Source organism: Anas acuta, chromosome 3, assembly GCF_963932015.1.
Source record: "Anas acuta chromosome 3, bAnaAcu1.1, whole genome shotgun sequence".
Classification (NCBI taxonomy): Eukaryota; Metazoa; Chordata; class Aves; order Anseriformes; family Anatidae; genus Anas; species Anas acuta.
The window spans coordinates 118,839,424-118,858,808 of NC_088981.1; the positions used below are offsets into that span (position 1 = coordinate 118,839,424).

The 19,385-nt window shown below is 60.3% G+C and overlaps 1 protein-coding gene and 4 non-coding genes across 5 annotated transcripts; 2 read left to right on the forward strand and 3 right to left on the reverse strand.

Moving 5' to 3' along the window:
• Window positions 1–44: 44 nt before the first annotated feature.
• Window positions 45–208, forward strand: LOC137855091 (U1 spliceosomal RNA). Its single transcript, XR_011095521.1, has one exon. It is a non-coding gene; the product is annotated as a U1 spliceosomal RNA (small nuclear RNA).
• Window positions 209–1,308: 1,100 nt separating this feature from the next.
• On the reverse strand, window positions 1,309–1,472 carry LOC137855093 (U1 spliceosomal RNA). Its single transcript, XR_011095523.1, has one exon. It is a non-coding gene; the product is annotated as a U1 spliceosomal RNA (small nuclear RNA).
• Window positions 1,473–7,419: 5,947 nt separating this feature from the next.
• On the forward strand, window positions 7,420–7,583 carry LOC137855095 (U1 spliceosomal RNA). Its single transcript, XR_011095525.1, has one exon. It is a non-coding gene; the product is annotated as a U1 spliceosomal RNA (small nuclear RNA).
• Window positions 7,584–8,639: 1,056 nt separating this feature from the next.
• On the reverse strand, window positions 8,640–8,803 carry LOC137855094 (U1 spliceosomal RNA). The gene has a single exon (XR_011095524.1). It is a non-coding gene; the product is annotated as a U1 spliceosomal RNA (small nuclear RNA).
• A 2,996-nt stretch (window positions 8,804–11,799) lies between these two features.
• Window positions 11,800–19,284, reverse strand: LOC137855071 (translation initiation factor eIF2B subunit delta-like). Its single transcript, XM_068679197.1, has 13 exons — window positions 19,171–19,284; window positions 19,000–19,043; window positions 18,752–18,890; window positions 18,167–18,376; window positions 17,866–17,948; window positions 17,541–17,632; window positions 17,039–17,153; window positions 16,622–16,698; window positions 15,671–15,773; window positions 14,503–14,630; window positions 12,525–12,705; window positions 12,246–12,426; window positions 11,800–12,043 (listed from the first exon to the last, which is right to left on the reverse strand). The coding sequence occupies exons 1-13, from the start codon at window positions 19,193–19,195 to the stop codon at window positions 11,841–11,843; spliced, it is 1,581 nt and encodes a 526-aa protein (XP_068535298.1). The 5' UTR covers window positions 19,196–19,284; the 3' UTR covers window positions 11,800–11,840.
• Between the last annotated feature and the right edge of the window lie 101 nt (window positions 19,285–19,385).

Consider the following 19,385-nt stretch of genomic DNA (forward strand, 5'->3'; position numbering starts at 1 on the left):
GTGCGTGCGCTGTGGTGGGGCCGGGTGGTCGGGGAGGTGGGGGCATACTTACCTGGCAGGGGAGACACCATGATCAGGCAGGTGGTTTTCCCAGGGCGAGGCTCATCCCCTGCACTCCGGGTGTGCTGACCCCTGCGATTTCCCCAAATGCGGGAAACTCGACTGCATAATTTGTGGTAGTGGGGGACTGCGTTCGCGCTCTCCCCTGGTTCCGAGGTTCAAAGGCACAGCCGGTGATCGCTGTATCGTTGACTGACGATCGCTGCATCGTTGACGGACGCTCGCTGCATCGTTGACTGACGATCGCTGCATCGTTGACGGACGATCGCTGCATCGTTGACTGACGATCGCTGCATCGCTCACGAACGATCGCTGCATCGCTCACGATCGCTGCATCGTTGACGATCGCTGCATCGTTGACGATCGCTGCATCGTTCACGAACGATCGCTGCATCGCTCACAATCGCTACAGCGATCACTGGCTGTGTCTTTGAGCTTCGGCTCCTGTCCCGCGTGGGCTGCCCGGTGAGCGCAGCGCCAGCTCCTGGCGAGCTCCCGCTTTGCCTGGGGGGAAAGGAGCGGGCGTGGGTCCAGGGGAAGGTCCCACGGGAGCCCCCTCCCCTCGCCGTGGGCCTGGGCCCGCCGCCAGCTGCCCACGCACCCACAGCCCCCCCAGCCAGCAGCACCTACCTGCCGAGCTGCAGCACAGAACTGACTTTGCCTTTCCTTGTTGGCTTTCTTTTTGCCCCTCGATGATCTCACTTCTCCTTCCTGTAAGCCACGGCATGATTAATGCTGGGTTCCAGAAGGATCCAGAAGGATCCTGGCTGTTCTGCTGGTGCATCGCCAAGTGGGGCAGGAGGCAGCCACGGACCCTGCCGTGACTCCCAGGAGCCGCGGAGGAAGCGCGGTTTCAGCGTGGGGTCCCTCCCGCGGGGTGCCGTCCTTCCCGAACTGAGCCCGCGGGGGCTGCCCACAGGCAGCAGCAGCTCTTCAAGTACCGCTCCCACGCGGCTCCGTCCCACGGGGTCCATCCCCCAGGAGCAAACTGCTCCAGGCTCCAGCACGGTTCCCCCGCGGGCGGCAGCTCCCCCCAGCCCCCTGCTCCTGCGTGGGCTCCTCTCTCCGTTCTGCAGCTCCGGCCCACCGGGGCCTCTCCACGGCACGCAGCGCGCTCCGAGCCCCGCGCGTCCACGGCGATCGACTCAGTCCATCGCTGCATCGGTCACCAGCGATGCATCGCTCACGATCGCTGCATCGTTGACGATCGCTACAGCGGTCACCAACTCTGTCTTTGAACTTCGGAACCAGGGGAGAGCGCGAACGCAGTCCCCCACTACCACAAATTATGCAGTCGAGTTTCCCGCATTTGGGGAAATCGCAGGGGTCAGCACACCCGGAGTGCAGGGGATGAGCCTCGCCCTGGGAAAACCACCTGCCTGATCATGGTGTCTCCCCTGCCAGGTAAGTATGCCCCCACCTCCCCGACCACCCGGCCCCACCACAGCGCACGCACCCCCAGCACACGGACACCAGCCCCCAAAGCCCACCCCGGGCCCTCCCCACGCCCCCTCCCCGCCCCGAGCTCCGGCCCCGTTCCGAGCCCGCTCCGCGCCCACGGGGGTCTCCAGGGGGGCCCCGCGTGGCGTGGGCTCGGTCCCGGCATGCGGCGCGGCCCCCGATCTGCATGGACACGCCCCTTGATCTGCATGGACACGCCCCCATGGGCTGCATGGACACGCCCCCCTGATCTGCATGGACACGCCCCCCTGATCTGCATGGACACGCCCCCTGATCTGCGTGGACACGCCCCCCTGATCTGCATGGACACGCCCCCTGATCTGCATGGACACGCCCCCTCCGGCCGGCACGGACACGCCCACCTCGCCTCCAGGCCCCGCCCCTCCGGGCGCCGCTGCCGGGAAGCTCCGCGGGCCCGGGCCCGGCCTGGCTGCGGCCGGGGTGCGGGGAGCACGGGGCCGGGGCCGGGCCCGGGGCCGGAATCGCCTCCTGCCTCTGCTCCCGCACGGTCTGGCCCGGCTTTTGCTCCTTTCCTTCGCCTGAGCCGCCCCTGACGGGGAGACGGGGAGCTCGGCAGCAGCAGCTCGCAGAGTCACAGAGCTCTAGGGGGTGGCAGGGACCCCCAGAGACCATCGGCTCCAGCCCCCCGCCAGAGCAGTTCCCCAGAGCAGGCTGCCCAGGGAGGCGTCCACACGGGCCTTGGATAGCTCCAGAGAAGGAGACTCCAGAGCCCCAGAGCGCGTCCTGCGAGCAGCACCCCACAGCAGGGCCCGCACGCAGCCAGACGCAGAGCGGGGGTTCTGCAGGGGCAGCAGTTTGTGCGGGGGAAATCCTTGCTAAGGGAGACAGGAGGAGCACTGCGAGATCGGGAAAAACACAAATCACGGGCGCTCTGGTCACGAGAGAAGAAGGAAAAAGAAGGAAAAGGAGAAATTAGCGGGTGGCCAAATCACATTGAACGTGTAGGGTACAGGAGGGCATCGGGTGGGTGGTGAACTTGCAGGACTCAAGTGAGGAAAGGGGAGAAATCAGGTGCTGGGTGTTATACATGAAGTCTCAACTCAATCTGAATTTTGTAATATTTATAAAACAAATATTTCTAAAAGGTATAAAAGGCAAGTAAACAGCGCTGGGTGTGCAGGGAGTCTGCGCTCCACCAACATGCACACACGGACATCAAACATTCTAAATATACAGAACATGGCTTTACATACTAAACCCGGCTATGCCTGTACATACGTACAATCAGAAAAGAACAATCCTTTAAGTTCCATGACTTAATAAACTCGAGTACGCTTATACATGTGTATGATCAGAAAAGATAACAAACAATCCTGTAAGTTCCATGACTTAACAGTCTCCATTTTCCATTCCCTTTGAACAATATGTCTCGCTTTAAGTTGACAAGCAACTCGGTCTTCAGGCCTTATGTATCCCGTTCTTCCCGGATCGAAGAAAAGCAGATCCATCTCCTTTTCAAGGCCAATAGGGCCCGGGTCAAAAGGCACCTCCAGGTCAGCAGGGGTTGTAACAGAAAAGCCTTCGATGGCTGCAGCAGCAGAGGGGCCGATGGCGTAGCAGTGGGATCAGTAAATGAGCCCGCAGCTCCCTCACTGCCTGGCAAACCATGCATTTCTGACTGGTCCCACACGGCTCTTTAAGGCCTCAGAGACTGCTCGCCAGGTGCCGAGGAATCCCACCACAACCTTGTCGTTTCTAGTTGCAGTCCCACACCTTGACCTCAGTTTGGTCCCATATTTCAGGCTCAAAAACTGTCCGATTGTTAATAAGGAGAACAAGCTGTAAGGTTACCAGGACAGTCTTCGTTCCTAAGGACGTGTGATTCCCCATAATGTGCAACTGCTTACCAGTGAGAGGCAGTTGTGTGCCGGGTCCGCTTCTCTCAGCTCAAGCTTCTCTCCAGCTCCGGTGCGCCTGTTTCCAGCGACTTTCTGTACGAGCTTCTCTGAGCAGTTTGCTGAGTTTGTCTGAACCCATCTTCATGAGGCAATCAATGTGCCTGTTCCCGTCCTGGTCTCCATTCTGCCAGCCTGTTCCTCTTCACTTCTTTTTCCTGCTTCTTTACTGATGTAACTTCATCGTGCTGCCTTTTTTTTAATCTTGAGGGCAGGCTCCCCTCTTACACCCTTGTCTCCACAGCAGTTCTTTTCAAAACAACTTTTCATTGGTCAAACAACTTTGAATATAACAACAACAGCAAACACCCAGAAACTTCCATGCCTTAACGGCTGGAGAACAAGAAACCGGAGACTGCATGGAGTCTCCTGAATCACCCTTCTTTGTTCCCTCTAAACTCTTTTGCATTCCGGATGGCCTCATCGTTAAGAGTCTAATGTTATCTCAACCACAGGGCTTTCCAACCCCCATGGACACATTCCCAAATCTCCCCCTTCTTTATTAATATCAACCATTTTCTCGACTCGAATTACCACTCCGTATATAACACAGGTAATAGGGGATATAAGGTTAGGATAAACTCCTACTGTGCGCTTCTGCTCGCAAGATGCCCACAATGCAATCACAAATGAGACAGCTTTGCAGAAGGTCCTGTCTGAAGAAAATTATTGAGATTTTTCCCACAGCAGTCCCAGTCATTCAAGGTGTAGAAGCCCCTAGGACCGGCTGGCCCAGCCCTCAGCCCAGCAGTGATGAGCCCACCACTAAACCAGTTCCACACCAACACGTTTCCTGCAGACCTCCAAGGATGGCGACTCGCCCCCTGCCCTGGGCAGCCCATCCCAGCACCGCACAGCCCCCTTGTTATAAGTTGCCCCCTTAATTAATTTTCAGAGAGCATTGCATTAATAATAGAAAGGAGTTTATTGAGTAAGCAACAGCAAGCAAAACAGCGCTGGGTGGCCGGGGAGTCTCAGCTCCACCAACAGCGCGCACCTCACCCCCCCCCCAGGGTCCCTTTTTATATCTTGGTGATTTCAGGATTACGCAGCACATCCTGGTATATTCTGCGACTGCGCGCACTGTTGCTAGGGGGTCGTCTCTGTCCCTCTGGTGGTCGTGAAGATGAAGGCCGTAGTCTTCCTCAGCGTTGTGGTTCAACTTCTTTCTTTATTTGGTCATGTTGGCCCAGCGTGAGACAGGAAGGCAGGATGTTGATACACTAGTTAGCAACTTATCAGGAGATGGTTACATGAGCTTTGCAGCAGGGTCTTTGAACAAAAGAGGCAACTGAGATGCAGAAGAAGAGAAGGGGAGGGGGTTCTCTTTTTTGTTACATTAAGCAAAGGAATTTTCATAGTGTCTAGCCAAGTATTATACAGCTCCTTTCTTCAGCAGGGAGCTTTTGCAACTCCCACTCCTCAAACGGAACTCCTTGTTTTTATAATACAAGAGACAATGAACAAACATTTGTTGTGTATTACACCCCTCAGTAAAGCAATGTCTCCTAATTTCCATCCTAAACCTCTCCTGGTGCAACTTGAGGCCATTTCCTCTCATCTCATCACTTGGTGCTTGGGAGAAGAGCCCAATCCCCACCTCACTACAGCCTCCTGTAAGGTAATTGTAAAGTGCAGTAAGGTTCCTCCTGAGCCGCCTCTTCTTCTGCAGCCCCAGCTCCCTCAGCCGCCCCTCACAGGACTTGTGCCCCAGGCCCTTCCCCAGCTTCGTAGCCCTGCTCTGGCCACGCTCCAGGGCCTCGATGTCCTTCTGGTAGTGAGGGGCCCAAAGCTGAACCCAGCACTCGAGGTTTGGCCTCCCCAGAGCAGAGCCCAGGGGGACGATCTCCTCCCTGGCCCTGCTGGCTGCACTGCTTCTGACACAGCCAGGATGCCCTTGGCCTTCTTGGCCCCCTGGGCACGCTGCCGGCTCGTGTTCAGCCATCTCTCAACCAATACCACCAGTTCTCCTTCCACTGGCAACTCTCCGGTTGTTCTGTAGTGTTGCATGGGGTTGTTGTGCCCCATGTGCAGGGCCCGGCACTCGGCCTTGGTGAACTTTGTGCAGTTGGCCTCGGCCTCTCCAGATCCCTCTGCAGAGCTCTCCTACCCTCGAACAGATCAGCATTTGTGCCTAACTTGGTGTCGTCTGCAAACTTACCGAGGGCGCACTCGATGCCCTCGTCCGGACCATTGCTGAAGATACCGAACTGCCCCCAGCACCGAGCCCTGGGGGGGCCACCAGTGGCCGGCCTCCAGCTGGATTTACCTGCACTCACCACGGCTCTTTGGGCCCAGCCACCCGGCCCGTTGGTTACCCAGAGGGGCGCATGCCCGAGTACACAAGGAGTCACCGGCACCCCCTGCACCACCTCCTGGGAGCGGGGCTGTGGCGTGCGGGAAGGGCTCGTCACCGACGGCCCCATCACAAAGCTGGGGACCGGGGTCTGCCTAGGCGAGTGCTCAGGGTCTGCAGGGATGCTCTCACAGAGGCTCACGCAGAGCAGCTCTCTTTGGGTGCACAGCGAGCTGCTTTGGGCGTCTCTGCCACAAACACGGGACGGGCGCAGGCAAGGCACTTCCTTGCCAATGGCCAGCTGAATTCTGCCCGCCTGGTCCTCCTCCTCAGGAGAACAGGGGGAGAACACGATGGAAAAAATCTCGCAGGTTGAGCGAGAACCCGGGGATCAGAGGATCACAGAACGGGGTTGGAAGGGACCTCAGCGATCACCCAGCCCCAGCCCCCTGCCATGGGCAATACACCTCCCCGCAGCCCAGGTTGCCCCCAGCCCTGTGCAGCACGGAGAGGCCTTGGTCAAAGCCTGCATGGTTTGCTTAGAGACATGAACTGGCTGGGGAATGACCTGCTGGAGAGGAGCTCTGAGGAGAAGGACCTGGGGGTCCTGGTGGATGACAGGTTGGCCGTGAGCTAGCACTGTGCCCTGGTGGCCAAGAAGGCCAAGGGGATCCTGACGTGCATAAAAAGGAGTGTGGCCAGCAGGTCAAGGGAGGTGATCCTCCCCCTCTACTCTGCCCTGCTCAGGCCTCACCTGGAGTACTGTGTCCAGTTCTGGGCTCCCCGGTACAAAAAAGACAGGGATCTCCTGGAAAGAGTCCAGCAGAGGGCCACAAAGATGAGACGGGGCCTGGAGCATCTTCCCTGTGAGGAAAGGCTGAGACCTGGGGCTGGTCAGCCTGGAGAAGAGAAGACCGAGAGGGGATCTCAGCAATGTGTATAAATACCTGAGGGGTGGGAGGCAGAGGGATTTGGCCAACCTCTTTTCAGTGGTTTGCGGGGACAGGACAAGGGGCAATGGGCACAAAATGAACCCCAGGGAGGCTGTGGGGTCTCCTTCTCTGGAGCTATCCAAGGCCCGTGTGGACGCCTCCCTGGGCAGCCTGCTCTAGGGAACTGCTCTGGCGGGGGGCTGGAGCCGATGGTCTCTGGGGGTCCCTGCCACCCCCTAGAGCTCTGTGACTCTGCGAGCTGCTGCTGCCGAGCTCCCCGTCTCCCCGTCAGGGGCGGCTCAGGCGAAGGAAAGGAGCAAAAGCCGGGCCAGGCCGTGCGGGAGCAGAGGCAGGAGGCGATTCCGGCCCCGGCCCGCCCCACGCCCCGTGCTCCCCGCACCCCGGCCGCAGCCAGGCCGGGCCCAGGCCCGCGGAGCTTCCCGGCAGCGGCGCCCGGAGGGGCGGGGCCTGGAGGCGAGGTGGGCGTGTCCGTGCCGGCCGGAGGGGGCGTGTCCATGCAGATCAGGGGGCGTGTCCATGCAGATCGGGGACCGCGCCGCATGCCGGGACCGAGCCCACGCCACGCGGGGCCCCCCTGGAGACCCCCGTGGGCGCGGAGCGGGCTCGGAACGGGGCCGGAGCTCGGGGCGGGGAGGGGGCGTGGGGAGGGCCCGGGGTGGGCTTTGGGGGCTGGTGTCCGTGTGCTGGGGGTGCGTGCGCTGTGGTGGGGCCGGGTGGTCGGGGAGGTGGGGGCATACTTACCTGGCAGGGGAGACACCATGATCAGGCAGGTGGTTTTCCCAGGGCGAGGCTCATCCCCTGCACTCCGGGTGTGCTGACCCCTGCGATTTCTCCAAATGCGGGAAACTCGACTGCATAATTTGTGGTAGTGGGGGACTGCGTTCGCGCTCTCCCCTGGTTCCGAGGTTCAAAGGCACAGCCGGTGATCGCTGTATCGTTGACTGACGATCGCTGCATCGTTGACTGACGATCGCTGCATCGTTGACTGACGATCGCTGCATCGCTCACGAACGATCGCTGCATCGCTCACGATCGCTGCATCGTTGACGATCGCTGCATCGTTGACGATCGCTGCATCGTTCACGAACGATCGCTGCATCGCTCACAATCGCTACAGCGATCACTGGCTGTGTCTTTGAGCTTCGGCTCCTGTCCCGCGTGGGCTGCCCGGTGAGCGCAGCGCCAGCTCCTGGCGAGCTCCCGCTTTGCCTGGGGGGAAAGGAGCGGGCGTGGGTCCAGGGGAAGGTCCCACGGGAGCCCCCTCCCCTCGCCGTGGGCCTGGGCCCGCCGCCAGCTGCCCACGCACCCACAGCCCCCCCAGCCAGCAGCACCTACCTGCCGAGCTGCAGCACAGAACTGACTTTGCCTTTCCTTGTTGGCTTTCTTTTTGCCCCTCGATGATCTCACTTCTCCTTCCTGTAAGCCACGGCATGATTAATGCTGGGTTCCAGAAGGATCCAGAAGGATCCTGGCTGTTCTGCTGGTGCATCGCCAAGTGGGGCAGGAGGCAGCCACGGACCCTGCCGTGACTCCCAGGAGCCGCGGAGGAAGCGCGGTTTCAGCGTGGGGTCCCTCCCGCGGGGTGCCGTCCTTCCCGAACTGAGCCCGCGGGGGCTGCCCACAGGCAGCAGCAGCTCTTCAAGTACCGCTCCCACGCGGCTCCGTCCCACGGGGTCCATCCCCCAGGAGCAAACTGCTCCAGGCTCCAGCACGGTTCCCCCGCGGGCGGCAGCTCCCCCCAGCCCCCTGCTCCTGCGTGGGCTCCTCTCTCCGTTCTGCAGCTCCGGCCCACCGGGGCCTCTCCACGGCACGCAGCGCGCTCCGAGCCCCGCGCGTCCACGGCGATCGACTCAGTCCATCGCTGCATCGGTCACCAGCGATGCATCGCTCACGATCGCTGCATCGTTGACGATCGCTACAGCGGTCACCAACTCTGTCTTTGAACTTCGGAACCAGGGGAGAGCGCGAACGCAGTCCCCCACTACCACAAATTATGCAGTCGAGTTTCCCGCATTTGGGGAAATCGCAGGGGTCAGCACACCCGGAGTGCAGGGGATGAGCCTCGCCCTGGGAAAACCACCTGCCTGATCATGGTGTCTCCCCTGCCAGGTAAGTATGCCCCCACCTCCCCGACCACCCGGCCCCACCACAGCGCACGCACCCCCAGCACACGGACACCAGCCCCCAAAGCCCACCCCGGGCCCTCCCCACGCCCCCTCCCCGCCCCGAGCTCCGGCCCCGTTCCGAGCCCGCTCCGCGCCCACGGGGGTCTCCAGGGGGGCCCCGCGTGGCGTGGGCTCGGTCCCGGCATGCGGCGCGGCGCCTGATCTGCATGGACACGCCCCCATGGGCTACATGGACACGCCCCCTCCGGGCGGCACGGACACGCCCCCATGGGCTACATGGACACGCCCCCTCCGGGCGGCACGGACACGCCCCCTCCGGGCGGCACGGACACGCCCGCCTCGCCTCCAGGCCCCGCCCCTCAGGTCCCTGCTCCCCGCGGCCCCGCCCCCGGGCCCGAGCTCCCCGGGCCCGCCGGAGCCTGGCGCTGGGGCTTGCGGAGCCCGGCCCGGGAGCGGCCCGGCCCCGTTGCCCCGGTCCAAGAGCACGGGCCCACACCGGCGTGCGGTTAGCTCTGGTTTTGCGCCAAGGAGATGGAGCTCGTCCTTTGAGGACAGGGCAGGATGAGCCAGGCCTTGGAGATGGCTCAAGGACGATTGACCGAGGCCCTGCTGAGCGGGAAGCGCGGTCTGGGGACGTTCCTGGGGGACGCGTCCCGCTGTTCCCTGGAGTACGTCACAGATCGACACCGTGCGAACGGGGGGCTGAAAACCAAAGGTCTGGAGTACTCTGAGGCCGACTGTCTGCGAGCCCGTCCCGCTCCAACAGCAAAACTCGCACCCCGAGGCTGGGAGAGCCCGTCCCAACGAGGGACCCTTCCTCTCCTCTCCGAGGACGCGCAGAGCGACTCTGTCGTGGCAGCAGCCTGCTATTGATGGAGGCGAGCGGAGGCCAGGGGATGGTGCGGACACGTAACGGTACCGATAAGGGATCGTGCGACGAGCGGCACGGAAAATCCTCCGGTGTGCCAGCTCTGGGGGAAAGCACCCGGTACCTGGGCTTGTGCAGTTCCGAAATAAGCAGCATTGCTGAGGAATGGCTCAAAGAGCGAGGGCACGGCTCCCTAGAGATGTAACAGATTATTTGCACCTCGCCGCCAGGACTGGCTGAGCATCTCCAAGACGATGTCCAGCAGAGCGAAAAGAGACACTCACGGTCTAACACCTGCCTGTAAAGATGATGTTGAGTTACGGTCAGCCACCGCGCGAATATTTGCCTCCTCCTTCACACCAGGGCTGGCAGCCGCGCGGGCGCTGACTCAAACAGAAAAGTTGGCGTGCTGGACAGTGAAACGGTTCAACGCAACTACCGCCATCCCCTCTCCAATGGTGGATGATACGGACAGTCTCCGACACGCAGTGTTGCAGAATCGGGCAGCCACTGACTTTTTGCTCCTGGCCCAAGGACGCTGTTGCGAGGACTTTGAAGGAACGTGCTCTTTTAATTTGTCAGATCTCAGTGAGTTGATCCATAAAAGGTTGGATTGGCTCAAAGAACACGTGAATGGAATACGAGGGAATGTTAACCCGTTTGCTACCTGGTTGAAATCCCTGTTTGGTGACCTTTCCCCTTGGCTTGTATCCCTTATTAAGGAGGGTTTGAGATTGCTGCTTATTGTACTGCTGATAATCGTTGTTGTCAAAATAGCTTATCGTTGTGTTATGAAAGGGGTAACAAAAATGACAAATGGGGCCTTGCTTGTTGTCCTGGTTTCAGTTAGAACAGAGTGAATTTTCCTCCTAGTAGCTGGTAGGACGCTATGTTTTGGCTTAGGATGAGAAGAGTGCTGATAACACCTGATAATACCTGAAGAGTGCTGATAACTGTGTTTTAATTGCTGCAGAGCAGTGCTTATACTAAGCCAAGGACTTTTCAGCTCCTTGTTCTGTCCTGCCAACGGGCAGGCTGGGGGTGCAGCAGGAGCTGGGAGGGGACAGACCCAGGACAGGTGACCCAAACTGGCCAAAGGGGTATTCCATCCCATCTGGGGTCATGCTGAACAATATATAGGGGTGGCTAGCCGGGGGAGGGGGCCGGACTGCTCGGGGTTAGGCTGGGCATCGGTCAGCGGGTGGTGAGCAATTGCATTGTGCATCACTTGTTTTGTACACATTATTATTAGTAGTACTATTATCATCATTGTATTATTATTTTTACTGTTGTTATTGTTATTATTGTTATTGATGTTATTTTCCTGTCTTATTAAACTGTCTTTATCTCAACTCACAGGATTCACTTTCCATTTCTCTCCCCCATCCCAGAGAGGGAGGGGGGAGGGTGAGCGAATGGCTGTGTGTTGTTTAGCTGCCGGCCGGGTTAAACCATGACACTCGTGCAAAAAGAAAAAGGGGGAATTGTTGAAGAATGGCTCAAAGAGCAAGGGCACGTGTCCCTAGAGGAATTGTACAAGCAAGGCAAAGGAAATACAGAGCTTATAGCCATGGAGTAGGCCGGAGGAGAAGCGTTCTTGTGAAAATATCCAAGGAGCAGTCTGTCCTTGAGAGAAACAGGTGGGTCTGAGGCCCGGGAAGGTAAGGGAGTAGCTTATGGGCTGTAACCGCAAGTAGGAGAAACAGTGTTTTTTGCAACACTTTTGGGCTTAGCCAAGAGGATAGTGACCAGTAGGCATAATTGTGGCTGTGTGTATAAATACACAGGTATCTGCGCAATAAAGTCGAAGCTCGTGTCACCACTCATATTGAGGCGATCACTTGCTTCCCCGCGCCGAAATCGGAGGGTCTCGCACTCGCAGCAGCATCTCGACCTAGCGCGTGGATCGGCGCACCCCACGCCGGGTGACAAATCCGAACTTTTTATCGGACAACGGGGACGGGGAAGGCCCTTCCCGGCCGCAGCCTGGCGCGGGAGGAGGAGAGGGGCAGGGCAGAGCCGGGCAGAAGGACCGCATGCCCCAGGACAGAGCCGAGCCGAGCCCGGGATGACGCGGGGCGACGCGGCTTCTGCCGCACCACAGAGGTCAGACGCAGCGTTAACACGGGGCCTGCTTTATTAGGGTCCGTGCTGCCGCCCCTACTGCTGATCCACGTTCTTGACGCGCAGGACGACGGGCACCGAGGTGCAGGGGATCATGCCCAGGTCTGTGATGACCAGATCCACCAGGTCGGGCGGTGTCACGTCGTAGACCAGGTTGAGGAGGCGCAAGGACTTGTTCTCTGACCAGCCGCCCAGCTGGGCCTGCCCCTTGCGGAGCACGATCAGGTCGTCGGGGTCATCTGCGGGGAGAGGAGACGCTGCGGGATCGGCGGCAGGGACCGCGCTGCCGCCCGCGGCCCCCCGCATCTGCCCCTCCCGGGCCGGGGTCCCCCTCGAGGGTTCAGGGAGAGGACCGGCAGGACGGTTCAGCAAGTCCTGTCCTGGCCAGCAGCAGGAGCAGGGAGCAGATCCCGGGCGGGAAGAAGGGGACAGAAACCATACCCAGCTCGTTGGAGACAAAGGAGTCTGTCTGCACCCGCTCGCAGAACTTGTAGGTCTCGCAGCACACCAGCACGGGCACGTTGTAAGCCTTGGAGACCAGCGCGATCTGGGATGTCCCCACCCGGGACATGACTGAGCCGTTGGCCAGCAGCGCATGGGCTCCTAGCAGCACTTTGGACACCTGTTGGAGCAGCGCAGGCGTGTCAGTATCTTCTGTCACGCTTCAGTCTCATCCCTGGCCTGCCACCGCCCTCAGCACGGCCCCGCTTCACTCCTCACCTCAGGCAGCACGTAGGAAATGGCGTTGATCATCACATAGGTGCAGTGAATGCCCTTGCGCACCAGCCGGCGCAGCGTCTCCCGGCCCTCCAGCCGCGGCCGGCTGTCCACCACGATCACACGGAAAGCGCGGCCCTTCTGCATGTGGGCATCACACAGCGTGCGGTTCACCAGGGACGAGCTGGCAGACACTGGTCAAGGGGCTGCTCCGGGCAGGCCGAGCTTTCCCCGACCCGCGCGGCTGCCCCAGCCCACCCACGCCGAGGTTGCTTGCTGATGGCATCGCCCCAAAATGCAGCCAAGAGGCCCAAGATGTCCCTTGGCGCTGGCTGCAGTGTGGTACCATCAGGTGCCAGCTGGGCAGTTCTGTGTTAGCATGGGGTCCTGCCCCGGGGACAGCCCTACCTAAATGTGTCTGACTCCCAGGGCTGGCTGTAGCACAGTGGGTGCTGCCACACGGGCCTCCAGGCACATCCTGCCCAAAGGAATCCAGGAGGTGTCTGTGTTACCTGGGGCAAGAGTTGGAATCCCACCGAGTACCTGATGGGCTGGCATTGCCTAGAGATAAGCCTGGGCAGAGCTGCAGCCTGCCCTCACCATTCCCAGTCCCATCCTTCCAGGCACCACCTCACTACACTCCTCGGGCCCCCTCCCTGTCTTCGCACAGAAAATCACCCCCGTGTCTCAGCGCTCTTTGGAAGCAGTGCTGACCTCCCCCTGTCCACAACCACAACAAACGGCTCCCCCTGCACACCCTCTCCAAATGTCCTCGTTATGCACCAGGCCTGCGCTGGAGCCTCCCTCTGCTCCTTCATCTGCCGATCGCCCAGGAAGCGCACACAGACGCTTTTGCCACAGCAGCATCTAGTTCCCTTTTCCACGTTCACTTTCCAGGACATTCTCCCCCTAAGGAGGAACCAGCTTCCTTACTTCTGCTTCCTGACACATGATTTGCTGCAGTCTGTTCAAAATGCCAGTAAACAGCCGAGGCTGCTCTGCAAATGCTCTGTATTTAAGAAATGGCAAATCTGGGTTTCTTGAAACATTTCAGTCTAGACATACATGTGTGCAAGCAGAGGACAGTGCTGAGCCCTGAACAAGAACAGCAAAGGCTCATTAACGAGCCTTCTATAGGCTTTGCTGATGGCAACGGTTTTAGGCCTGCTGCCAGGTAAGGTGTTGTCAGCTGCTACAGGTCTGCAGGTCTGGGAGTTTGGTTTACTCAAAATGGAAAGCAGCACAAACCTGAGCATTCACAAGCTGAGTTCTTATTCATTCGCACAGCTACGTTCATCAGTACAGACTGGGATTAGGCTCTGTGATCAGACCTTCCTCAATGCCCCTCTAATGAGTCTGAGTTCCATCCCTCCCAGCACACAGGGAAGTCAGAACAAGGTCAGCAGAGCGCCCTCCCCAGCGGGGCCCTTCAGGGATGCCTGCTCGCAGCCTCACCAGCCAACACTGCCCGCTGAGCTCTGCTGGCATGGTTTGGTGTTTGTCCCAGCTGCTGCCAGGCAGAAAGTGCTTCGGCACTGCCTCCTGACGCCAGCTCATCAACCTGCCCGTCTTCCAGGATGGGACAAGTCCCAGCTAGTGCTTTGGAAAAAGCAGAGCGCTCAGCAATATTCTCTCATCCAGTTGGTGAGGGCTGATCCCGGGGCCATGCTGTGCTTCAAGCCAACACCCTCACATATCCTTTGTTCTATCCCACCGGTCGTGAACTTCTCCCTTGTGTGTGCTCCCCACCACAGCTGAGTTCTGACCAACACCCCTTGACTACCTACTCCGTGCTTATTTCTTGGTGCTGCCCCTATTTTCCCCTCAGCAAAAGAAGACCTAGAACCACAAACCCTCCCTACCTCTTGGACAATGCTGAAATTCTCCCACCACTGAAAAACTGCTTTTGCAAGAGCTTCCTATGTTCATTCCACTGCTTTGTCTCTATCTTCCACCCCGTGGCCTGGCTGCCCCTTCTTACCATCCGTACACCAGGATGACATCGCGGTCATTTATCTTCTCAAAGGCAGATTTTGAAATGGCTTCAGCCGCCAAAACAATTTTCTCCCGCAGATAGTTGTCAATAGTGCTCTGCAGCTTCTCCTTTGCCTGGGGAGACAGTACCAGCACATACAGCACGGCCTGGCCACGCTGCAGCCACTCGGCTGTCCTTTGCCACCTGGGAGGGCAGTGGGCTCAGCAGAGAGCCCCATCCTGCTCCCAGACAGTCTGTTTGCTGAATGGCACCTTCCCGCAGTAAGGGCTCTGTGGGGCACGTGGGGCCTGCTCCTGCTCCAGTGCGAGCTTACTAGCACCCCACAGTACCTCACTGTAACATCAGGACCTCCCCAGCTGCGCTCATTGCTTCCCCTGCATCTCCCAGGTCAGTCACTCTGGGCATCCACCCCACGGAGATTTTACTGCCCAGATCTCACCAGCCTGACTTCTCGCAGCCTGTTGGCCACACTGTCATGTAGGTGTTCAGCTCCTGATGTACAGCCACCACCCTGCCCCTGCTCCACAGCCAAGAGGTTCCTGCAGAGCCTTTTGTGCTGGATGCAGCTGAGCATTGAAAAACACTTTCTTCCTCATCCGTGACATTACTGATGCTGCCAAACAATGCTCAGACTGTGCTGGTGGGCAAGGACAGCTCATGGTGCCTACGTGCTGCAGCCTTTGTGGCCTCCCTGTGGTGGACAGCGCCAGCTGCACCAGTCTGGGAGGCCTCCAGCCCTCCAAGAGTCATTCCTTGTTGCAATAGGCGCAATGCTGGTTGCCAGCCAGGCCTGTGGTGGAGCGCTGTGCTCACTGTGACCACGTGCTTCTCCTGCTGCAGCTTCCCGTTTTACATCCCTGGTCCTGATGGGCTCCAGTCCCACCAGCCTACAGATGTTTGGTGTTCGCTGTGGTGCACCCCAGCCCCTTTGGAACCCGCTGGACTGTGCTTGCAGGCAGAGGGGGAGCAGGTCTGGCTGCAGTCCCTTCTCAGGCTGTGGCTGGCGACACTCATGGCCAGTAGCCTTCTGGATTCTCTGCAGCACTGTCTGCATCCTGTCACCTCCCCCTGCTTGAACCGTGACAGGGCTGTGCTTCCACCCTGGGCTTACAGCCAGAGGGCTGGAGCCTGCTGCTCATGCGTGGTCACTCACCTCCTCCTCTCTCAGGGTGTCAGGGAGGCACGAAATCTCCTTCTTGAGGAACTTAATGGCATTGCCCATGCTGACTGAGAGGGGCCGGCATTGGTTCAGGAAGCTGTAGACAGAATCATAGAATCATAGAATGGCCTGTGTTGAAAAGGACCTTAAAGATCATCTACTTTCAACCCCCTGCTCTGGGCAGGGTTGCCAACCACTAGAGCAGGCTGCCCAGAGACACATCTAGCCTGGCCTTGAATGCCTCCATGGATGGGGCATCCAAAACCTCCCTGGACTACCTGTTCCAGTGCCTCACCACCCTCTGAGTGAACAACGTTCTCTTAATTTCCAACCCAAATTTCCCCTTAGTTTAAAATCATTCCCCCTTGTCCTATCACTACCAACACATGTAAACAGGCAATCCCCTTCCTGTTTATATGCTCCCTTGAACTTCTGGAAGGCCGCAATGAGGTCTTCCCGGAGTCTTCTCTTCTCCAAGCTAAACAAGCCCAATTCCCTCAACCTTTCTGTGTAGGAGGTGCTCCAGCCCTCTGATCATCTTAGTGGCCCTCCTCTGGACCCGTTCCAAGAGCTCCACATCCTTCTTGTGCTGGGGGCCCCAGGCCTGCACACAGTATTCTAGTTGTGGTCTCACCAGAGCAGAGGGGGACAATCACCTCCCTCTCCCTGCTGGCCACCCCTTTTTTAATGCAGCCCAGGACATAGTTGGCCTTCCGGGTTGCAAGAGAGGAAATGTACTTAGCTTACTTAGCTTCAGGGTAGCTTGGAGGACAATGATGGTGAGAGGGAGGATGCAGCTGGGCTGGGGATGGCAGCCAGAGAGGCAGAACCAGAGCCCCAGGAAAGCCAGCCAAAGCTTGGGTAGAACAGCAACCTGGAGAGACGTCTGATGGACCACACTCAGTGGAGCTTCAGTCCCTCTGCCCTGGCACCGAGACCACTCACCTGATGTGTGGCTTTAGCTTGGCCACCAGGTCCCGTGACAGCTCCTCGTTAGGGGGAGTGGAGTAATCTCGAATCAGCTGAAACAGTAAGAAAGAATGTGAGTTCAGTGCACCTGCCCCTTCTGGCCAGGCACTGCATGTGCCCACCCTCTCTGAGGAGGCTGCAGACCAGGCACAAGTGTGTACTGTGCAGCTTGGCACACTTTTACGGGGCGAGCAAAGGATGCTCCAGGAACTCAAATCTGCAACAGCTGCAGCACCAGAACAGGAGCCTGGCAGCATGGATGCCCCAGGCCAAAAGGGAGAGGTCTGAAGAGGACTGAGCACAGTCATAGCCCCAACAGCTGGGGAACACGAAGAGATGCCTGTACCTGGTGCAATGCCCCTGCTGCCTCATGGGCATGGGGCTCTGACATACCTGTTTGAAGACTTCCAGCAGGGCAATGCATCGGGCATTGGAACCATTGATGATTCCCTGGGAGTACTGGAGGCCAAGGCGCACCACAGCTGGGTGAATTACTGTGGAGGGGATGCTGCAGGGACAAAGGTGAGAACTGTCAGCTCTGGTACTCTACAGCCCAGGAAAGGCTAACCCATGGCCAGACTTCTCCCCAAGCAATCCAAGGGATGCCCCAAGAAGAGATCTGTCAGCCCAGCCCTGCTTGCTCTGTGACCTGAGACATCAGGCCAGCCCCACTGCCCCTGTTCCACTGCCCCACACTCCCCGAGGACAGCGCTCTTCCTCTCACAGGCAGGACATCAGCTGCCCCTGCTGCTACTCCTCGCAGCAGGTGAAGAGGCCGCCCCATCCACACCACATGCAGAACAAGGACACCCCTTCCCTAGGGCCATTTTACAAACAAGCTGGATGAAGCAGAGCCAAGCAGTTGCCAGGGGCCTGGGCTGGGGAGGCCACATACCTCATCTGCTGCGTCAGCGGCTTCTTCCGGCTGTACTGGTGCAAATGGGAGAACAGGTTGACCTTGGTGCCATAGTCCTGCCTCAGAGGTACCTGTCACCAAACAGCGCTGATGATGACTTTACTTGTTCAAGGCTTCCATAGAGCCCTGCTCACTCCAGAACCACCGATCACACCCAGTGCTTATTGGCAGCACACCAGAGGTTTCCTCTGCCCAGCAGAGACCAAGTCCTACTCCCCACCATGCACGAGCCTGACCCGCACCACATAAACCTGCGGCACGACTGCCCTGTAGCACGCGGCCTGGTATCCAGCCCTCCTCCTACCTGCTGACGCTCCAGCTTCTTGGCTAGTTTCCTCAGGGCAGCAGGGTCATCCACCTGCACGTGCTCTGGCAGCCGCTTCACCACTGTGAGAACGATGAAGAGGGTGGCGTGAAGCAGTACCACCCTGGTGCAGCCCCCAGCTCAGCCGTGCTGCCCCAGCACTCAGGAAACAAAGGGTTCCAAGGAAAGGGGCAATGGGAACGGCACAAGGATCAGACAGGCACATCCTGCAGGACCCCAGCCCACTCCCTCCCCGCTCACCCACCTGCCCTCTGCACCCCAGCCGTGACAACATCGTTACCTGTTGGGGGCTCAGTGGGGGTCAGCCTGGGCTTGGCTGGTGGGGCTGCCTGGCCCAGCTCTGCTTTCTTGGCCTGCTTCTGGGCGCGCTCAGCCTCCTGCTTGGCCCGGCGCTCCGCTCGCAGCTCTGCTTTGCTCTTGCCCCCCGTGGGCTTCTCACCATCGTTGGGGCCATCGGCCAAGGGTGGTGAGGACGAGGGGTGAGGAGTGACTGCAGGAGACAGAAGGGGGGAAGTCTGCGCCCAGCCTCCGTCACTGGGGGATGCAGCCCCGCACGGGGGGCAGCCCGCGGTGGGGAGACTCCTCCGCGCAGGGGCAGACCCCCTGCCTTTGGGGGTGTGCGGGAATAAGCCCTGTGCTCTCCAGCACCTCCCCGACCCCGTACAACGACACGGGGACCATCAGGCCAGCCCCGCTGCCAGGCCAGCGGCCCCTCCGTAACCCCGACCCCGCACGGCTGCGAGCAAGGAGAGCTCCAGCCCGCAGCGCGGTGGGTGCCGGCGGTGCCGCGATGGCCGCCCCTGCCCGGGGACGCTCCCGGCCTGGGCTCGGGGTGCCCGGGGGGGGGGGGGCGGGGGGCGCTCACCGCGGGGCTGCCCGGGCTCGGGCGCTGCTCCCTGCTCGGGGGGCTCCGCCGCCGGCCCCTTCTCGCTCCTCTTCTTCTTCTTCTGCTGCTTCTTCTCCTTGCGCAGCTGCAGCTTCTCCTCGCGGGACAGCTCCGGGACCTGCGGGCACACACTGCTGCGGCCCGGCCCCGCACCGAGCCCCGGCCCCGGCCCCGCACCGAGCCCCGGCCCCGGCCCCGGCCCCGGCCCCGGCCCCGGCCCCGCTCACCTGCGCTGCGGCCGGCCCCGGCGCGGCAGCCTCGGAGCCCGCACCTGGAACGAGAGCAGCGTGAGAGGGGCCCCGGCGGCGGGGCAGAAGCCGGGGGGGGGCCGCGGGGCGCGGGGCCCGTCCCGCAGCCGCCGCCGGGGGGGCCCGGTCCCGCCGCAGCCCCGCGCTCACCGCCCGGCGCCGCCCGCTCCGCCATGGCGCCCCCCCCGCAGCGCCCCCCCCCGGCCGGAGGGCGCCGCCGCTCCCCGCCCGCCCGTGACGTCACGGCCCCGCCGCGTGACGCGCGGTGACGTCACGCGGGGCCCGAGCCCGGGGCCGCGCCCCCCCCCCCCGCGGTGGCTCCGGGGCCGGGGGCGCCGGGCGCAGGGGGGCGGCGCCGGGAGCCC

What these genes read in the sequence shown, in the direction of transcription:
- LOC137855071 (XM_068679197.1), bottom strand. Translation starts at nt 19,195, where the DNA reads ATGGCGGAGCGGGCGGCGCCGGGCG. An exon ending in TGCTGGAAGTCTTCAAACAG is followed by an intron (nt 16,699 to 17,038) that starts GTATGTCAGAGC and finishes TTACTGTTTCAG; the next exon opens with CTGATTCGAGATTACTCCAC. An exon ending in TTTCCTACGTGCTGCCTGAG is followed by an intron (nt 12,427 to 12,524) that starts GTGAGGAGTGAA and finishes CTGCTCCAACAG; the next exon opens with GTGTCCAAAGTGCTGCTAGG.